Source organism: Panthera onca, chromosome B2 (assembly GCF_046562875.1).
Source record: "Panthera onca isolate mPanOnc1 chromosome B2, mPanOnc1 haplotype 2, whole genome shotgun sequence".
Lineage (NCBI taxonomy): Eukaryota > Metazoa > Chordata > Mammalia > Carnivora > Felidae > Panthera > Panthera onca.
In genome coordinates, this window is record NC_138343.1 from 137,058,225 (window position 1) to 137,079,975 (window position 21,751).

The 21,751-nt window shown below is 35.8% G+C and overlaps 1 protein-coding gene and 1 long non-coding RNA gene across 9 annotated transcripts in view; one reads left to right on the forward strand and one right to left on the reverse strand.

Moving 5' to 3' along the window:
* LOC132667773 (uncharacterized) overlaps positions 1-21,751 on the forward strand; it is a 115,599-nt gene that overhangs the window by 22,490 nt on the left and 71,358 nt on the right. The gene's annotated exons all lie outside the window — the stretch shown is intronic.
* RGS17 (regulator of G protein signaling 17) overlaps positions 3,169-21,751 on the reverse strand; it is a 96,395-nt gene continuing 77,812 nt past the window's right edge. For 3 of the 4 annotated variants that reach the window (XM_060616942.3, XM_060616941.3, XM_060616943.2), the window contains exons 3-5: positions 19,622-19,711; positions 17,047-17,281; positions 13,323-13,688 (exon numbers count right to left, since the gene is read on the reverse strand). In XM_060616942.3, the coding sequence (XP_060472925.1) occupies positions 13,473-13,688; positions 17,047-17,281; positions 19,622-19,711 (541 nt within the window). In that variant the 3' untranslated portion in view covers positions 13,323-13,472. Of the gene's footprint in view, positions 8,106-13,322; positions 13,689-17,046; positions 17,282-19,621; positions 19,712-21,751 lie in introns of those variants that run through there. The other variant, XM_060616945.3, reaches the window with a different exon arrangement.

The following is a 21,751-nucleotide window of genomic DNA, read 5'->3' on the forward strand; positions in this document are numbered from 1 at the left end:
TTCTGCTTAAGTTTCTCTTTCCGGCGGTGGGTAAAGGCTCGTATTAATGAGGACAGGACTAGTGTACTCAAAAGCAACCTGTGAGAGTGATTTCTCAAAATCTGCTTTCCTGTCCTCTATCTGCCATGTAACTTGCTTTCAAACAACTTCCTTCCTCACCCGAGTCTCCTGCCAGTCCGGTCTCACTCCTAGTTATCGCTAGCTACTTTTAAAAGAGATTGAGCGATTCTATGTTCCTATAAACCACAGCGCAGCAAAGCCTTAATAGTCCCACCTTCGGTAGCCCAGGCTCCATCTATCTCTCTCCAAAAACCTTAAGATAGCGGATTGGTGCCAGGGATACTGAGGTTTATTGGCGTAATGCTCTGCATTTCTCTAAAGATCTTTTCACAACCCACCAGTGGGATGGATATGAGGGAATAAGTATAATCAAGACAGTCCTAGGGATACACGGGCTGACTCACTGGGAACTCCCACTAACTGGCTTGCTCAGGGTCTACTGTGTTCACTGTTGAGAGAGCTGAAATACTGAAAATTGCAATTGATTTATTAAAAAAAAAAAAAAAAAGGTAAATACAGGAGCCCTTGACAAAGTTAAGTCATTCTTAAGTCGTCTACTCAACGCTACTGAGATGAAGTATAAAATTTTTGTAGAATGTGTTTGCATTGCCTCTATTCATTCCGGAGCTCCACATACAAATATAAAGTGAAGTGGAGGGATGAGATGTCTCTCCAAATAATACCGACCAGAAATAGGTTTTGCTACTTAAAAACTCCAACTAATCATCTCAGTTATTCGTTTCACTTGGTGTATTCAAGCCACACTACTTTATAAAAGTGTTCTTTAAGATAGTGGGTTGAAACCCATTTTATTTTAATTCTGATCCGAGTATAGAACAGGACCGATCAGGTCATTTTTTAATCTTTATTAGAAATAATTATTTCCCAAATCTAAACTCAACTTTGAATTTTTTAAAAAAACACAAATGGTGGAAGTCATTTTAACTCAATGTGATAAATCTCTCAGCTGAATTCTCGAAACAAGTCATTTCAAGAATATACTTTATTATTTATAAAAGGTGAAAAAATGTAATAAGCAATAACCTTATGGAACACTGTAAAGAATCCAGGCCGAAATTATTATATTCCCTCATAAGCATAAGCAATTTAGGTAATATAAATAAGTGTACCTTTTACTCCTATAGTGTTACACCAATGAGGAAACAGTAACTTGTCTAAGGATACATTGGTGAATTCTTTATTAATTCAAAACATTTTTAAAAAGTGTGATGCATGTGTATTTTACAATAATATCCATAGGTTTCCACAATAATAGTCAAATGAAAACAGCTGTAGTTTGATTTACTTAGAAAACTCAAAAAGAAAAGGTTGAAACTTTTGAATTTTCTTACATTATTGTCATGCTCAAATTCTATTATTACATGTTGAAGATTCTAGCATTTTCAGGAAGTCTATTATTTGTACATAGGTAAAATGATAAAATAAATTCAAAGACAGGGGGAATAAAAACCCAAAACAACTTAAATTGGAGGAAAATAATCTGGATTATCTATTCAATTTATAAGTACCTACAATTATTCTGACATTGCAAAATAACCAAGTATGGTGTCTCAAGCTGCATTCATGCATTCAAAACTTCTTCATGGTCCACTAATATTAGTGAAGTACAAAATGTGAAGTACAATGAACATGGTAGTAAAAAATTGCACACATTCGATATGATAAATTTTACAGAACCAAGCACACTGAAATTTTTTTTTATATTTAGCAAACATCCTAAAACCATATACAAGAAACTGTATGACAAATCAGTTAAAGCAAAGGGGGAAAAAATCAAGTCTTTTACAATGTTTCAATAATCAGTGTTCATTATTCAACTGAGGGCAATATAGAAAAACACTCAGCAAAATGATTATTAATTTAAATTACCTCTTCTGAAGATTAAACTAAAATCTTTACTACCCAAAGATGTAGAGGATAAGGTGAAGGTAGTTCAAGGGAAAAAAATCACTTTCACCTCCATTAAGTGAATGTTCAAGCTAACAGTTTCAGAGTTTCATTTTTCCATTTCACTTTCCAATTTATTATAATTTCTTCATAGTATTTAATGGAACCTAATAGCAGTGCTGCAAAATCTGCTCAGAATTTTTTTTAAGCTCAGCGTTAACGTCCAGTGAAATTACCTCTAACATAACTTATTAAATAATGTATTGCTCTGTGGCAGTGAAACCTAACAAACACTACCTCAACTGAATGATCACGGTCAATATGAACAGTGATAAGTCTTGGTGATAGTAATACGGCATTTTACTTCTGTGGTCTTGCAAAAACTGGTAACACCTGTCTAATCATGGGAAAAACATCAACAAATTCCAGTTAAGGGACATTTTACAAGGTACTAGACCAGTACTCTTCACTACTGTCAAGGTCAACAACAAAAAATGTTTGAGCTTAGAGGAATTTAAGGAGACATGATAAGTAAATGGGTATATTGAATGAGATCTTGGAACCGAAAGAAGATATTAGGTAAAAGCTAAGGAAATCTGAATAAGCGTGACTTAATGCATCAATATTTCATGAGGTGTGACAAATGTCTCAATAGATGTGCAGTATACAGAACTTCTCTGTGCTATCTTTGCAACTTTTCAGTGACTCTAAAACTATTCTAAAATAAAAGGTTTAATGAAAAATTTTATGAACACAACCATTTTTTTAATTTTCATATTTTCATGGTAAAATTAGTTACAAAATCATACTAGAATGCTTTCTATTCCAATGACAGTATCCATGTTTTCTAATGGCCCATCTCTCATAACTTAGTTTTTAGCTTTACTTCCACATATTTATTTGGCGAATTATGTGATGTTTATATTCTTCCTGTCCTTGGGAATACTGTTTTTTTCCCTTTGGAAATAAAATTTTCAAATGATTTATCTTATTTAAACATTTATTTTAAGCATACAATTTATACACATACACACATCTATATACATAGATCTGTGTATGTGTATCATTGAAAGAAACCTACTTCTTGATTGTAGATTCAGTGTGATGTTCATGAACTGAAAACTGAGCGTGAATCATATTATTGAACAAAGCAGGAACAAATTCATATAGTCTTCCATCTTAAAATCAGCTTGGTTGCATTTTTTTCTTTCTTTGTGATTTTTTTTTTAATGTCTACTTATTTTTGAGAGAGAGAGAGAGATAGTATGAGCAGGGGAGGGGCAGAGAGAGGAGACACAGAATCTGAAGCAGGCTCCAGGCTCTGAGCTGTCAGCACACAGCCCGAAGCGGGGCTTAAATTCATGAACCACAAGATCATGACTTGAGCCAAAGTCGGACGCTTAACTGACTGAGCCATCCAGGTGCCCAGGTTGGTTTTTTGTTTTTGTTTTTTTTTGGATGAATAATTAAATCAGATTTTAAAGTATGGTTTCAAAAGAATATGGGAAAAGTGCATTACAGTGGCATCTAATTCATAACATTCTTGAAATAGGAATAATTATTGAGCTGGAGAACACTGATAAAATAATAATGTTATATGTAACACTTCATTCTTTCCATGTTTACATTATTTAATTCTCATGCCTACCCTGTAAATAAAGTATTCTGTTTCTCATTTGAAGATGAGGGAACAGGCTCAGAGAGGTTCAATAGAATATTTGCCCAAAGTCATATGACACAGACATGTCACTTGAAATCAAATTTAAAATTAAAGTCTGGCATTTGGGAACAAAAAGATCAATCTGTGCACAATCGTGTGTTGCAAGGATACTATTAAGAATGTTACAGGGAGATGAGAAGTCAAGTTTTTGGTTATCAGTTTTATTGATAAATATTTGCAGTTGTAGCAAGTGAGGAATAACTAATATTTCTACAGATTAAATACTGTTTTCTCAGAAGAATAAGCATTTTATATTGGTCAGAAATTTAAAAAGAATTGAAAAGAGCATGCAAATATAAATGCTTAATATTATTTTGAAAGTTACGGTCATAAACTGTCAATATAAATACACAGACAAGAAAATATCTTTACTACCTTTCAAAATAATTTGCCAATGTATCCAGTGCAAAGTTTTTAAAATTAATGTTTGATAGGGTTCTATATAGGCATTTGAAGATCTAAGAAACTGTAGGTGGCTTTTGAAAGAGTTCTTATTTTCCTATTTCTGATTGTATTTAAAATTTCTTTCTTGTATATTTATTCCTCAAAGCATCTGATATGTTGTATTTTTTGCAAATATAATTTGTCACAGTTATGATATGACATTTTTTTCAATATGTTAAAAGTGTATAGAAACAAATGGGTAAGTTCAAAATTAAGAATTGGGTTTTATTTTAAATCAGCTTAATGGGGTGAAAATGTATTTTTGCCCCTAATATATAAATATTATTTACCTATTTCTATAGTCCTTTTGCAAAACTGAACTATCAGGTGAATATATGATATACATTTCATTCTGTAAGTAAGAACCTAGGCAGCATTAAAGGATACTAATAAACACCCATGCACCATGACCAAATATCAGAACTGGTCATCCTATGTACATATTTTAAGATTAAAAAAAAAAGAAGACCATATTATGGTCTTGATTTTTGCGCTCCATAACGTTGATATCAAAATTGTGTTTTGCTATTGTTCATATGCCAGCGCACCCATTGTGCTTAGAGCTGCCCTCTAACTCTGTCGGGGCATCTTTATTACCTTTGGGTAACATAATAACAATTATCCAGAGTAAAGAAGAAGCGTCATCTGGCCATTATTAGTGTGATCTATGTTACAAGATCCATCTCTGAAGAAGTCTGGCTCTCCAATTTAGTTACATGTATTTATATATGATCTATATCCTCTACTTTTCTTTCCATTATAGACACATCTGAATTTAGGCACTATAGAAAGAGCATTAAGCTCTTTCTGTGTGCATTAGCAGATTTTAACAGTACACAAAGATGTCCTGACGATCTGAAACACAAAGTGTACCTTCTAAAGTGCTAATTTTTCCCCTGGGAGGAATATATTCACTAGGAAAAATCAAATTCTACCATAACAAATATTGTGCTCTTGGAATGGTAGCATAGACACCAGTTGGGCGATTTTTGTTTATTATAGCTCTGTATTTAAAACAGAAGGAGTTATACCATATTTTAAAAATTGGTAGAGTTGCAAATATACATACTCTTAGATAGAAACTTTGAACGATTTGAAATTAAATGAGAAACCCTCCCCCCTCCATAGGAATTTAGCGCAGAAATGCTCACATAACATGGTTACCAATATCCAATGTGTAAATCTCGTCTAGAATCATTCTCAATGCAACTTCCTAATCAGGTTTCAAAAGGATACACTAACTTCAAAGTCTGTATTCTACAAATGCCCAGGTTAGAGATTAGGACTCTTTAGAAGGGTCCTTATCTTTTACATTTGGTAAAATATTAAAGGTATTGTCAAACAGACAATTCATCTAATAGTCCAAAGTATCTTATAAAGATAACTTATGACTAGCAGGTCACCATCATATATAGTAACAACAAGAATATAAAGTCTACATTTAAAAAGATTGACGCATGCTGTGTATCATAGTATATTACATATTTTCTAGTCATGTGCACCAATTTATTGTGCCTCAAACATAGCAACAAGTATGATATTACAACATATATGTGTATACATCATAGAAGCATAATAAACTCAATTCTAATCAAGAAAAAATTAAATAATTTAGGAACAATAGAACTTCACAATAGAAGTGATGATTCTTTCAGGTTTTTCTTCACTCTTTTGGAAAAAATAGGACTTTTTGTAAACATCTTCATAGCTATCTTCTTTAACATATTACTGAAAACTATTCAAATAGTAAATATCTACTGACATTGATAAAGTATGTCTTAACACACTAACACTTTCAGACAAAAACAGGCATTTGTTAAAAGAAATGATTATTATAAATACTTCCTATCTTGTATTTTAACTACATTTTCATAAATAATGTATTTAAAAGTGCTGAATATGATAGGATAGTCAGCAACGCCAGTGTAAACAGAACATTTTGTTTTCTACTCTGCAAACTTTTTTTTTAATCCCATTTTGTCAAACACTGCAACAGTTAAAATATTTGCATAGGGAATAGATAATAGCCCTTTTAACCATATCTCCTGAATTCTATATAAATTAGAAAATCAAATTCACTTAAAAAAACAATTCTTGAAATGTTTTAAGTTTATGGAAAAAGAAACTTACGATGCCAGCTTTTCAAGTAAAATAAAATTTAAAAAGAAAACCCCAAAGTTGTTTATTTTAAAAATGTTTAATAAATTAAAAAATGAGAGGTAGTTAAAAAATGGCAAAGAAAACCTATAATTTTAATATCATCCTTAATATAAGGCCCAGTATTCTCAGTGGATATAAATATTTTTAAAACTTTCATGTTAGGTTACTCAATATTATATTTATTAAGTTTAAGATTAAAAAAATAGCCTCCAGGGGATATTCATATTCAAATGTAACACCTTGATATAAATATGACACTGACTTTTTGTGTGTGTGCATGATAGGATACTGTTTTCTTGAATGTCAAAAGTATATGCCAATGTCAGGCAAGTATTTTGTCTTAAAGATTTAGTGGTACTTATAAAAAATAATATGGCAGCTAGAAGATTTGAGCACTGTCCTGCCTTTCAATTATGGATGAGTATTAATAGTTTGGTTTTAACATTTTTAAAATAAGTCATTCTGAAGATACTATGAAAACAGTTAAGGTCTGAAGTAGAGAATTATCTTCTGCGTAACCCTTACAAAACTTTTCTCAGTTAAAAACTTAGCTTTTCATTAGACTTTGCTTTCAAGGAAAATATGCCACAGGACAGATGCTACTCATCAAAATATTTTATGATGCTACATGTAGGCATTCCTTTATTAAATCTTTTTTTTTTTATTCCAAAACTAAGTTATCGAGCTTAGTATTTTTTTTCTTGCTGAAGTACATACTTTACACAACCATTTTAGAACTGGAGAGCCAGTCTTTAATAAATTAATTACAGTATTGGACATCTGATATATACATAGATTAATTGTGTTACAATTAAAAACAATTATCACTCTGATTTGTCATTGAGATAGAATATCTTCAAATTGTTTTGTGCTTTTTTCTCTTTTCTTCTTATTATTTGTTGTTTGTTGGGTTTTTTTAAATTTTTGTTTTGTTTTGTTTTTGTCTTTGTTTTTGTTTTTTACATAGCAAACTATTCTGTAAAGAAAATGCCACAGTTTTGGCAGTGAACAACCAGAGGAATCCCCCATCAGGATTTCCCAACAAACATAGATAAATAGCTCTTTTTCCAAGTACAGAAATATCGGCTTCAAAATGAGTGTACTGAACACAGTATAGAGCATGTTTAATACCATTGTTACAACTAAAAAATTGGCTTTTTCTGTCTTAGATTATATTTAAAAATGCAAACCACAGCCAATTTTTTGGCAATTATTTCTATAAGACCATATTGCACAAAAGTCCTTAAACACGGATATAAGTTATGCCATTGGAGTAAATATTACAACAGCTACGGGGCAAATGAAGCAGTTCTACGTTGTACATGCAGCCTCGGGGGATACACTAGGAGACTGTTCACAGGACTACAAATACAGTTTGCTTGCAAGTAGAATGAGTGTTGAATAAAACAAACAATTTGGCAATTCATTGTCTTATGTGGTATTTTCTCCAAACTTAACCATGGATAACCTTGATAAAAATGGAGACAAAGACCATATGGTTGTATTTTCACAGTAGCCTGAGGAATGCTAAACTGTAGTTCTCCAGGAACTCAGCTTCTGGTGTTAGTGAACTACTTTTATTTCCCATCCCAGCCCTCCAAAATGATTTTTTTTTTAATGAAAATTAAGATTCAGAAGTAGAACTGGCAGTACTTTCAACAAATGACTTATAAATTTGAGAGTTCAAAAACCTTGGAAAAGAATCTCTGTGCATTAAGGTATATATCTGAAGTTGGGCATCTTCATACATGTGAGGATTAGGATCCAACAGATTTCTATTGATCACCTCTCTAACTCGAGAATCGAGACTGACCTAAAAAGAAATAAGAGCAGATACATTAAATAAAATTTTTTTTCAAAAGATCTCAATTAAGTAAATACAGGTGTGTGACATTTCAGAGAAACTTCAGAGTTAAATCTAACTACCTAAAATCTTGAGGTTACCTTCTCAAAGGCTATATCGCCTCGCATACTTTTCTTCAAAAGTTGAACTAAAACAAACAAACAAAAAAACAACTTGTCTTGAAACCAGAAATTTAGTTCACAGATATCTTGGCTTACTTGGATTTATCTTTTCTATGCATTTCACTCGGGGTTTTTTGACCATTTCTATTCATTGTTGAGGCCCTGGAGAATTCCCTAGCCAGAACAAGGATTTATCTCCTACTATGTGACTGCCGGGGGTAACTCTCTTGATGGGGCAAGGTAAAAATCTGGCAGAGAGTAGTTCTCTGGCAAATATTAGCATGTATATCGAGTGCTGATTCCTGATCGTATTACATCCCAACAAGTCCTACTGTGGCAAAGTAAGAAACCCAGAATGTGGAAGGCTGTAGTGGAGCAAAACTACAGCAAGTGTTCTTCATGTCTTAGTGTACCTGGCAAGGCACAGGGAACTATATAGTCCTTATGTAGAAATACATCTGAAGATCTCTTTACTAAAGATTAAGTAGAACAATTGCTTGAAATAGAGTCTTTAAAAGGAGAAATACAAGTAGGAATTCGGAATACCCATACAAGTAATCAGTACAGCACTGTTTTTGAAGTGTAAATAAATTCTGCAAAAGATAGTTGTTGTGGTTGTTGTTGTTATTTTTCCTCACTATATGCTGACCCTGTCTGTTGGAGCTGATAGGATGTGCTGGAAAGGGAACTGAGGACAAATAAATGGCAATAAGGGCATGTTTGGGGAACAGAAGTAAACTCTGCTCTGAAATGACATTAGCAAAATCTGAGAGGCAAACCATCACAGACTTGTCCTGATTGGTTTCCTCAGTCCTCATAGTTGTACGCGGACTAGAACATTGTGATCCATATTACTTGTCTCGTGACAAGTCTATACAAACCTTATAGTGATATTTAAATGTTTTGTCCCAAGCATTTTGCAAAAGACTTTTTGGCCAGGCTTCTTTTCCCACCCACTCTTGGGATTAAGCCTGCGGTCTGAGACAGTCCTGGTGACTGAAGTAACTCATATTTCCATCTGGTGTCCTCAGATTCTTGAGCTCTGTGGCCCATGTGAAATTGTGTTGATTGATACACCCCCAAAATGGTTGCTATGGGAGGATTTGTCAGGAAATGGTGATCCAGTATAATTTCGGTGGCATTACAGAAAAAAATTAGACATCTCTTGGCTGAACTATATTTATTGTCTTAAAGGAATTCTTAAAAAAAAAATGTTCTGGAAATGGATCATTTAGGTTTTATTCTCTGTGTTATTGCCTTCTAAGGTTATCATCAAGTACAGAGTAATAAAAAATAGATTTTTTTTCCTAAGCTTTTGTTTAAAAATATTGTTGGTCTTTCTACTCAATAGGAATATGTTGACACTATTTAAACTGATCTTATACTGAAAAGTGGTGTTATAGTAAGGTGAAATCTTAACCAAATACACTCAACTGGTTTTGTAAATGTTTTTGCTCTTCCTTTCAAACTTAAGAACTTTTTGTTTCAATGGAGAGGGAAATATTAGTGATAAAGAAGATCATTTATTTCTTAAATAACAGCATAATTAAATATAGTTTGATTGCAGCTGGAAACATTAATCTTAAGACAGAGAAATAAAATACCTTGAATTATTAAAGGTCTTAAGTTTTCGTTGCATAGTTTTATTTTTTTGCAAACTGAAAACAGTAGTGAAAGATCATAGAGAAAGTAGTACCATACATTTAACATTTAGTAATCAGTAACAAAAACTCATTTGCTATTTCTATTTAAAAAATAAAATATTTACCTTGATATGTGCTTGTTTGGAAAGGTTGTCAGTCAAAAGAGGTGTAGAGAGGTCAAATAACAAGGATAAACCCCACGGGTATAACAATCTATAGTTTCATCTGGTGGCATCTTTGTGCTTCAGATTGTGGAACATCTATAATACAAGTTAGTGGAGGTGGATCCCAGCATGGGCCCGAGCCATAGTCATCCTAGGATTCAGGCACAACTGGATGGCTCGTGATCCCATCTACTCTGGGGTCCAAAGTCTAAGGGATTGAGGAGTTTCCTGTAAAGAACTCAACCTAAGGGAAGAGAAAGTTGAGTAGCACAAGACAAGAGCTACCCGAAGGCAATGGGAAGTCTTTTGTTACTCAGTCCTCACAGACTCACGTGTAGGTAGGGGAAGGAAGGGTGCAGTGCAGCAGTAATGGAGTTAAAAAGAACTACTCCTGTGGCTGGGGCACAAGACGGCACCTATGGACTTGGCGACATTCAACCAGCAGTTTTAGCTGGAAACACCGGCAGTGTTGAGAGGTGGCAAGTGCAGTTACAGAGGTTAGGTAACTTGGTGATAGGCCCGGGGGAACTTGGAGACATTCGCTCGCACTGGGAGCAGGAGACAGGAAGAGGAAAAGCAAGTGGCTGGCAAACCGAAAAATGTCTGCTGGCAACTCCACAAATCAGTTGGGAGGAAAATGCCATGAGAGCTACAGGTTCAACAAGAGTGTGGAGGTAAAGCGGAGAGAGTTAAGACAGAAATCTTGCTAGTGTGGTCTGGGAAAACCTGGACCCAACTCAGTGATATATATATACCTGCTTAATCTTGCCAGATTTCCTACCCAGTGGAGGAGAGCATCGAGGCAGGTGAATATTGCCAGAAGATTGCATACTAATTTTTGACCCTGCCTTTCCGTTCCAGACATCAAGATGCAATGGAAATTTTGACTCTGTGGAAGTTTTGGGCAGAATCATACTGAAAATGATGAATTTTCACTGAAGTCTCTTTCCCTTGCGGAGACCCCGCTTATATCAATCAGGTTAATTCCTTGAACAGTTTTTTAGATATCATGATTAAGTTTTTTCCTCCATTTTTTCCCCCCATTTTATTTTTAATTTTACCAAAGCTGCTTTATTTAGGATACTTTTCTAAGTATAATTCTGATTTTTTTCTTTTTACCTTATAAATTCCTATTAAATTTTACCAGTGATAGCTTCTGCTACTGGAAATGTTCTTTTTAATTTTAATTAAATTTGGTTTTCTCATATCAAATTTTATAAAGAATATCTGTTTTCCCATCAGTTTTAATAAATTAATACCATTTGTACTTTTACTCATATTATTTTGTGTTGACTGTTTCTACTGAAAATGGTTATAAGTTGCAAATAAGACTACTGAAATTTTGTTCTTGGAACAAAGATCATTGGTAGGATACAGTGCAAAAACCATATTCCTGGTAGGGCCCAAATGATGGGGAAGTTATCTTGCTTTTCTGGGGGAAAATTCAGGCATATGGTAATGGTTACTGTTTCTCATTCTCTCTCAAATTCTCTAGCTGGGTTTATAGAAATCTACAGTAGTGTCATGAAGAAAATACTAAGCAATGGGACTACTAGTCAGCATATTACAGTTGAAAAGGCAACACCTTTGGGATCAGAAGACCTTTGGGATCATATAGATATAGTTCTGATGCCCTACAACATTTGTTCCTCTCTTTGAGAGTCCATTTCTTTTGCTGTAAGATGGCGCCCTCTGTCCTAGGGGCTAAAGGATTCTTGTGAGACTCATTCAATTATGTATGTGAGACCATTTTGTCAATAACAAAATGTAAGCCCAATGTAAAGTGATATTACTAATAATAATAATGGACCATATCATGACACTTTTTTGATCAGTGTCTTCAGACTTTGTATCAACTTGAATTTTACCTACTCAGAGTGACCTTACCTTACAACCCCTATTCTAAACTATACTATTGACCTCCACATCCATCATAATGTTTATTACAGTTTTTAGTTACTTGCTTTTGACATGATTTGTCTGTCTTCCTAAAATGTAAGCTCCATAAAGGACAGGCCAATGTTTTCCTCATTCACTAACATATTCCCAACATCTAGCCCAGTACCTGGCTCATAGGGAAAAGTTAAATATGTTCTGAATGATAATATTCATGCCCAAAGAAATGAATCTAGGAAAATACAGTCAAATGAGTCCTGTTTAGAAAAACTAATTCACTGAAAAGTTCTAAATTCACATAATTTTGCTTGAAGAGGCATATACCTGCACACAGAGAAGCCACATATCTATCACATGTGCATCCTTTTTAGATAATTTAGGAATTTAAATAGGTTTACTGCTTTTTTTCTCTCAGAGAGCAACTGGAAATTCAGGATGAAATCAGAAGCAGCAAATAACCTCCACCACTAGTCAGATGCCCGTGGGAGAGAGCCAGAAAGTCAGAGATTTAGCCAGTTTCTGAACTTTTTCTATGCCATTTTTCTACAAAATGAGGAAGATGAGGTCAGAGAGCACTGAAGTGAGTTGCTTAGTGTCACAAGGATGGTAAGTAGTAGCAGACCTGGATTACGGCCCAGGTTAAGGATAATGCCATCACTAAAGAGATTTGTAAAAAAGTGATGGCACATAGTTTTCTTTAATTCAGATGTCTTACGTGTGTTGACAATTTATAGTTATGTATTCATTCAATAGCTCAATGCTGTTTATGGTAGGTAATAGCTTTCAAATAGACTTTTAAAAAAAGATTTTATTTTTTGAGTAACCTCTACACCCAATATGGGGCTCAAACTCATAACCTCGAGATCAAGAGTTGCAGGTGTATCTACCAACTGAGCAAGCCAGGCACCCCAAATAGACTTTTTATTAAAGTTGTTTATTTTGCTGGGTTTGTCTTTTTGATGTTTAATAAATATAAGCTGCTATAAGTATCTGCAATCTGCAGTAAGGTTAATATTAAATTCTTCCTTACTGCTCCCATTTATTTTTTCTTTGAGAACATCACATTAAAAACTTACTGTTGAAAAATGCTATTTACTCATTTTTTTTTAATTTAAAATTTAGCCCTTTCCCCTCTTGAGATGTATGCTATACCAAGAAATGGGAGTTAAATTGTCTCCTGATTGCAAACATCTACTTAAAACATAATGCTCAAATCATTAAAAATGCATAAAAATGTAATTTTTATTAAAATAAAAAATGTAATTTCAAGCACACTGGCTTCATTAAGAAAAAGAATATATATATATATATATATATATATATATATATATATATATATATATATATCTCCCCTCCCCCGAAGAATGTAGATTTCTCTACATTTAACAAAGAGGAGCATGATAACTCAATCAAATTAAGGTTAAATGAGAGTCTAGTGAAGAAAAATGAGTTTCTAGTTAAGAATCAAATCCTAACAATTTTTAGTTATTTAGTCATTATTTTATAAATGATTCAAATATTCATGTTATTTAAGAATATTTTGAGGGGCGCTTGGGTGTAGCTCAGTCGGTTAATAAGCATCCGATTCAATTTCTGCTCAGGACATGATCGCGCGTGCCGTTCGTGGGATCGAGCCCAGCACTGAGCTCTGCGCTGACAGCATGGAGCCTGCTTGGGATTCTGTCTCCTCTGCTCCCTTCCCCCCTCATATGTGATGTCTCTCTCGCTCTCAAAATAAATAAAAAAACATAGTTTGAATAAATACAAACAGTTACAGAATTCCAGAGGTGGAACAGCCTGGTTATCTAGCCCCCAAAGGGGAAATAGATCCCAACTCCAATTGGTCAGTTATGGCTGCTTTGAATATTGGGTTGAGGGGATTCTCAGGTTGAATCTGGCTTTAACAGTAAGAACCAGGATCGATTAGCCATGTCATTTGGTGGAGAGAATGAAGTAGTGGTGTAAGAGCTTCCCAGCTGTCATTCTGGATTTGGTTTACTATTCTCTGTGTCCCTTTTTATCTTTACTTTTGTAAACAAATCAACTGATTAATGAATCATTGAAGTGAACTAATTTATCCCAGGCCGCACAATTAGGATGAAGCAGAGTCAGAACCAGAATCCCATGCACTTGAATGAGGAGTTCAGTGTCCTTACTGCTATATAGTCAGGGCTCCCTTGATGTGGCATGTGTTCTCTCCGGGGTTGGAAAACAAAACTCAAAGGGTGATAGCTCAGTATCATCAGTTATTAATGTATTGTGGCTGATTAGAGATTGAGAAGTTTTTGCACAGAAAGGTCAGTGAGACATAATAGTTTAGAAATGGCTCTGCAGTAGTTAGAAAGTGCACGTCATACTCTAAGTGTATCAGTGACTCAGGTCATGGTTCAAGAATAAATATATCTATACCTTGGCTTGAAATATAGCCTTTAAACAATTATCTTTTATAACTGCAAATACCTACTTTTGATTTGTTTTTGCTGCTAAACAATGATCAAGTGTAATTATTATGTCGAGAGAAGAACAATCTGTTGGCTAAACGAGGTACTGCACACTCTCCAATAATTTAGATCCTGTGTCAAGAGTCATTTAGAAGTCAGCACGTAAGTACCAAAATGATAAAAATTTGAATTTCGCTTCTGCCTTTCTGTGTAGTGTTTAGGGGATATTCAAGAGTGGGTAATGGCCCAAATATAGATAGACAAAGGAGAAAAAAATACATGGCTGTTATACTAAATATTAGTCCATGTAATTTAGGAAAATTATCTTGATCAGGAAATAATATTTTAATGACTTTTGTGAAACTCATATTTAAAATGAAGATATTAGGGTAAAACAAAATTCCATTATTTTTGAAAAAAGAATGAAAACTGAATAGTTTATATGTGAGTAATCTACAACTAAGATAGCTTTAAACTATAGCCCAAAGAAGAATTAATTTTGTGAAAATTGTGTATTTTACAAAACTCCATTCATTAATCAGTGACATCTGAAAATCAGGACTGTGAAGACAATGGGCAAGTGTTTCCTATAAAAATTAAAAGCTAGCCAATAGAGACTGTAAAGTAAAGGAATTATATGTACTTAATAACTGAGAATATTTTTTTCTACCAACATTATTTTAAAATAGAACACCATCGGGGGCGCATGGGTGGCTCAGTCGGTTGAGCGTCTGACTTCGGCTCATGTCATGATCTCACGGCTCGTGAGTTCGAGCCCCATGTTGGGCTGTGTGCTGACAGCTCGGAGCCTGGAGCCTGCTTTGGATTCTGTGTCTCCCTCTCTCTATCTGCCCCTCCCCTGCTCGTGCTCTGTCTCTCTCTCTCAAAAATGAATAAATATTCAAAAAAATTTTAAACAAAAAATAGAACACCATCATAGATGGTGCAAAGAATGAACCAGATAATCAAAACATTTAGCATTTTCAGATGATACATATTATATATTTTGGGGAAAGAAATGGGCTAGATAATCTTCCCAAACACTAATTACAGGCAAGAGAAGCACATTTTCAGGCACATTTGGATCCTTTGATATATCTGCCATGTAATGCAATATTAAAATAAAAATGAGAATGAAATTAATATGCTAATAAAATCCACATAGAACTGGTTAGGTGCTGAGGTTCTAGATAGACCAGAAACCTGAAGAATGTACTTCTGGGATATAGAAGTATAATGGTGTTAGAACCACAATGTGGCATCAGTAATAAATGTATTGAGGCTACAGAAAAAATTCTCGCCACCTTGTTTCTCTGAATACTTTTTCTATGTTGATGCAGGAAATAAAGAAAAAAAGTAGGAAAATCTTTGTGTATCCAATTCCAGGTTCCTCATTTTGTAGAGACAATACTATTGGAGTAGTCTGGAATACCAATGGCAATTATAACCTAACTAACAAATTTTTAAAAACTGACTTAGGTCTATACCTCATTAGAAGTGAAATGGTTTATATAGCACTCCAAACATAGAGATTATAAAGTAAACACTGATTCATTTTATAGATTTCAAGGTGAGGAGTGGAAGGCAGGTGGGGGCCACATCCCAGGTTGGGTGAGGCATCGATAAGCACAATTTCTAGGGGACTCTATAAATGTCTGTGTGCACAGGAGAGGAGTGTGGAGCAGAAGGTACCAGGTCAGGATGTTTAAATGCACAGAGACAGAAAAGACAGAAGGTGGTGTGGAGAAAAGAAGGCCTTCTGGGAACCTCTCAATTCAAATGCGCACCTCGGAAGTCTGTCACCCCATACTCCTGAGGCCTGGCTACACTACTAACCCCTCCCTCATCAATCCCTCCCTGCTTTAAACTCTGGAAGCTGGAACATTTCTCAGGAGCAAATTGATTTTTTACAGAGTTAACGGAAAAGTGTTCATTTGGTTGCCTGAAATGTCCCCCTCTATTAGGTACATTTTGGCAATGGCAAAACTAGGATAACTAGAATAAGTAAAAGAATTGCTATTACCATCTCTCCCCAAAGAATATTAAAGGGTCATAAAGGCCCATTCTTCAATTCTGCAACAATTCTATCATAAACATCAACAAACATGGCAGCTTTTGTTTTGTTTTGTTTTTACAGCTCCTATTACAGAAGTCTTCAAACTAGTATGCGTGTGGAAAGCTTGTTAAAAGTCCAGATTCCTGGGCTCTATATCCAAAAATTCAGATTCAGTGGTCCTGGGTAGGCCTCGAGTATTTGCTTTTCAAACAAATGCTCCAGGTGATTCTCATACAGGAGATCTGGGGACCACACTTTGAGAAAGACTTCCCCACAGTAAACTCTTCTTTTCCACTTTAGCGTAAGTCGCTGTATAAAGCAAATTGTGTCTAACAGGCTTCCTAATGTTAGTTCTGAAAAGCAAGTAGCCTACCACACGATTCAGCCAGAGATAAATGATCAAAGCATAGAGGGGAAACCTAGTCTTCAAACCTATTCAGGTAGATTCTCAGAGTGGAATCTAAATTATGTGTCCAGGGAAGCCTTGGAGCCTGTCCACACCCCATGCATCACCCAACTTGGACAGAAGTCCCCTCGGGTTCATCCTTGGTTTTAGGAAGCCCACATCAATTATTTTCCGGATGTTTACCTCTTTTGGTGATAGTATAGAAATGTAATCTTCATATATCATTCTGGCCTTTTCTTCAATTACTTTTTTGTTCTGCTCTTTCTTTAAGTCTTCACACGCAAGCCAGAAAAGTAGGTTCTCTTCACTGTATTCTGTTCGGAGAAACTCTCTGAAAAGGTTTCTTCCTGCTGGGGCCTTCATCATCTTGTCAAAATTTTGAGACCAGGACAACACTTCATCTGAAGTGGGGTTTTGGCTGCAAAGACAGAATTGGGCCATTATCAAAGGCAGCTTTGACTGAAGAATGCTTAGCCTAGGAAGATAGAAATTACTATTCACTTGCTGCCATCTAGTGCTCATTTCCCATCAGTTCGGCCTGGTCTGGGAATCACCCGCCAGGACTAGGCTAGTTATTTCTGGGTATTAAGAAAAATTCATTTAGGCACAAGTGTGTGTTAGGGAGCTAAGCATTCAAATAGCAAGGGGCAACACACACTATGCACATTATCATCATAAATTCCTAAGGAAGCCTGGAAATGTTCAAATCTTAATGTATTACAAATTGATAAAGACAGCCTCTGTGTTACTTTGAAGGGCAAGTTGAATTTTTTGTTTGCATCTGATATAGATTTTAATTTTAAAGCCATAAGGTATAGTTTCTCTTTTCCTTTCTGGTAGCTACTTTTTCATTTGTCACTAAATCTAAAGTAAGAATATATCGTGTGCACTAGTCACACATTTTCCTAAGCTTTAATAGTTACTCTATGAAATGTTATGAATGAATTATTACCATGAATGGAGTTATTAGAGTTAAAAAGGACAGGGCCTTTCTAATGACACTGAGGGCTTTCTAAATATTTATATTCAAGTTTTCAGTGGCCGTGTTCATTCAGAAACCACCATTTATCACTCCTTTGGTATACATCAAAGAAATGGAAAGAAGCAGCTTGGGAGACTCTTATGGTTAACTTGATCCTGATCTTGCTTTCTTATCCATTGGTTTATTTAAGAATTTTCTAACCTCAGAAAGTTAGAAATAGAACTACCCTAAGATCCAGCAATTGCACTACTAGGTATTTACCCAAAGAATACCAAAATACTAATTCAAAGGGATACATGCACCCTGATATTTATAGCAGGATTATCTACAGTGGCCAAGTTATGGAAACAACCCAACTGTCCATCGCCTGAAGAATGGGTAAGGAAGATGTGGTATACATATATATAATGGAATATTACTCAGCCATAAAAAGGATGAAATCTTGCCATTCTGCAATGACATGGACAGAGCTAGAGAGTATTATGCTAAGTGAAATAAGTCAGAGAAATATAAAAACGATATAATTCAACTCATAATATGGAATTTAAGAAACAAAACAAATGAGAAAGGCAGGGGGGCGGGGAAGATACAGGCAAACTAAGACACAGACTCTTAACTATGGAGAACGAATTGATGGTTACCAGAAGGAAGGTGGGTGGCGGGGGGATGGCTTAAGTAGGTGGTGGGATTAAGGAATGCACTAATCATGATGGGCATTATATTGTATACCTGAAACTAATATTACACTATATGTTAACCAACTGGAATTTAAATAAAAACTTTGAGAAAAAAAAAGAAAAAAAAAAGAATTTTCCAACCTGAAATAATTTGGTCAGAGAAGTACCTGTATTTTATTTTTTCTAATTTTTTTCTGATCAAGTATTTTAAGTAGATTTGCTACTATTCCAAAATGTCTGAACTTCCTCTTTTATTTAAAAGAAATTTAAAGGTGGGGGCGCGCCTGGGTGGCTCAGTTGGTTGGGCATCCGACTTCGGCTCAGGCCATGATCTCACAGTTCCTGGGTTTGAGCCCCTCGTCAGGCTCTGTGCTGACAGCTCAGAGCCTGGAGTCTGCTTTGGATTCTGTGTCTCCTTCTCTCTCTCTCTGACCCTCCTCCACTCATGCTGTGTCTCTCTCTCTCTCTCAAGAATAAATAAACATTAAAAAAATTTTTTTTTAATTTAAAGGTGTTAAAATTACCATGGAGCATCAACATTAAAATTTTCTAAGAAGCAGAAAAAGAAAGCACCTATAATTATATGACTAATCTGCTTAGATTTTAATTTTATTCTGTAGATACTGCAATGAGAAGTTGATTCTCATTTTGGAGAAAATACTTGGTTAGAGTCTGTTCTGATAGAAATGGGACCAGGGACTAACTGGGTGCCCTTTCTGACCAACTTAGGTAGTTACATATGTTTTTGTGTCTGTTTTAGACTCTTCCCTGATAGAGAGAAAAACTTAGAAAAAATATCCGTAGAAAAGGCAGGTAAAGAATTAGGGCCAACGGGGGCTATTGCACGTTAATAATCCTTACTTTTTGAAAGAGAAAGATAAACTGAGGCAGTGTGTTCACTGATAGCTTAACACATATAATAGAAAAACCTGATTAAAAGCAATTACCATCACAAAATAAGATCTCCCAGGCTGAGATGGTGTTCATTCCAGAAAACCATCTGGAGGAGTACCAGGACTCAAGAGATCACACCTCAGCACTGAGTAGATGTGAACAGTGTACCAAAACAAGACACAATTACCAGGTGAACCCCACTCACCTTTCCTCTAGGACCTGGATGCTCTCCATTTTGGTGGTATGTGTGGGTCTTCCTGCATTTTCTCCTCTTTCTTCATTCCTAACAGTGAGGCTGCAAGGTAGTATAACACTTTAGTGTGTCTAGGGAAAACCAGTTAAAGAAAAGAAAAAAAAAAATTCCAGGAAAGGATTTTGCAGAAGAATTTTATCCTCAACAACGTGAGAATACATAAAGCACAAGAAGAGTGATACCATTTTGAAACGATGGGTGAGTCTATGTTGACGAAAGGGATCAAAATGATTTAATAAAACAATGAAGTAAATAATAATCTCAAAAATGGATTCTGTCCTACATTCTGACTTCATCCTTACATAATTTGAATTACTTAACATCTCTAAGGTACTCACGTGATTATATGCTTTAATATTCGATAGATATCATGATGTTACTCTTTGGAGTAACATCGTGTTGACTTTTGCTTGGTTCTATTCCTAGTTTGTTTTCCATTTATTTTCCCCCACTGATAGCTAAAAATATACAATGTTTCAGATCCTAAAACAAAATTTGCTGAAATCACATTGTCATTTTCTGCACCCCGGGTTTTCTGTCCCTGACACTGTCAATCCTCCATCCACTCAAGTTTGAACCACTGGGTTTGTATTTGACTTTGTCTTTGCCCTTTCCTCCCATTCAGTCAATCTTCAATGTCTTGGGAGGGACAGGGCAGTCACTCTGAGGGTTTGGGTCAGAGAGCACTGGGCCTCTGGGTCTCTGGGATGTCAATTTGAAAATATTGCAGGATCGCAGGAGCTAGGATAATCCCATGGGCTTTCGTAACCCAGAACAAGAGGATTCAGATAAACTGCAGCTAAGCAGCACTATAGGGTAGAACACTGAAGGTTCTCGGTGTAGACCAGACATAACAAGGGAGGTTATGGGTGATACTAAGAGGCAGGATGGTTGGGATGACTCAGTGTCCTCGGAAAGTCAACCCACTGAATTAAACTGATCCCTCTGTCTGAAACCCAGGAAGCCTCATGGGAGGCCGTCAGAGAGTAAAAGTTCAGACAACAGGTCTTTCATTTGTTCATACATTTATTCCACAAGGAGTAATGGGAACTATTATTTCCTAGTGCCTGTTATGTGCCAGGCACTGTCTTTGTCTCTTTGGTTTTATTGTCCCCATTTTATAGATGAGCAAAGTGAGCCACAGAACTGTCTCCTAGGCTGGCTCAACGTCGGACACTAAATATGTTGTATGGTTGGGATTTGAACCCAATTCCCACACACAACTCTGTAATCCTTATTGAGTACCTATTAAAAACCATGCTCGGGATGCCTGCGTGGCTCAGTCGGTTAAGCGTTGGACTCTGACTCAGGTCATGATTAAGCATCCGACTTTGGCTCAGGTCATGGTCTCGCGGTTCGTGAGTTTAAGCCCCACATGGGGCTCTAAGCTGACAGCTCAGAGCCTGGAGCCTGCTTCAGATTCTGTGTCTCCCTCTCTCTCTGTCCCTCCCCCACTTGTGCTCGCTCTCGCTCTCTCTCAAAAATAAACATTTAAAAAAAATTTTAAAAAACATGCTTTCTGATAGGCACTGAGGCAATATACTACTTGTGTGAATGCAGAAAAGGGGCACTAAATATGGTTGTGGTGGAAAGAAGGAGGTTCGTGGGAGAAGGATTACAACAAACCATTAGTCTTAATCTGGAAAGTCTGGTAACAGAAGTGGAGACATTGTCTCATTAATTCATTCATTCTGCAAGGGTAAGGGTAAGGAAAGAGAATGTTGCAAAGGGCAGAATCTATGGCAGAGGGGCCAATGTGGAACTGAAAGAGACTAGATGGGAAGATCTATTTGGGAAAGCGGACTACCTGGAGAAAAGAGAATGCAGTGGGAATTGCAAAGGATTCTGGGGAGCAGAAACTAGAGCTGATTGTTACTTAAACACACAGCAAACTGACTAGTGCTCCGCAGGGAGGAAGCGGTTCCAGGGTGAGAACCCTCAAAGCCTTCAGTGTGGAGCAGCCACGGGAAAAACAGTGAGGTGGGAATCAGAGAGAGTGGCACAGTCATTTAGGTCTCTGCCTGTGGGATCTGTGAATGTGTCTGCAGCTTGAGGTAGCCTAGAACCCTCAGCCCTCCATGT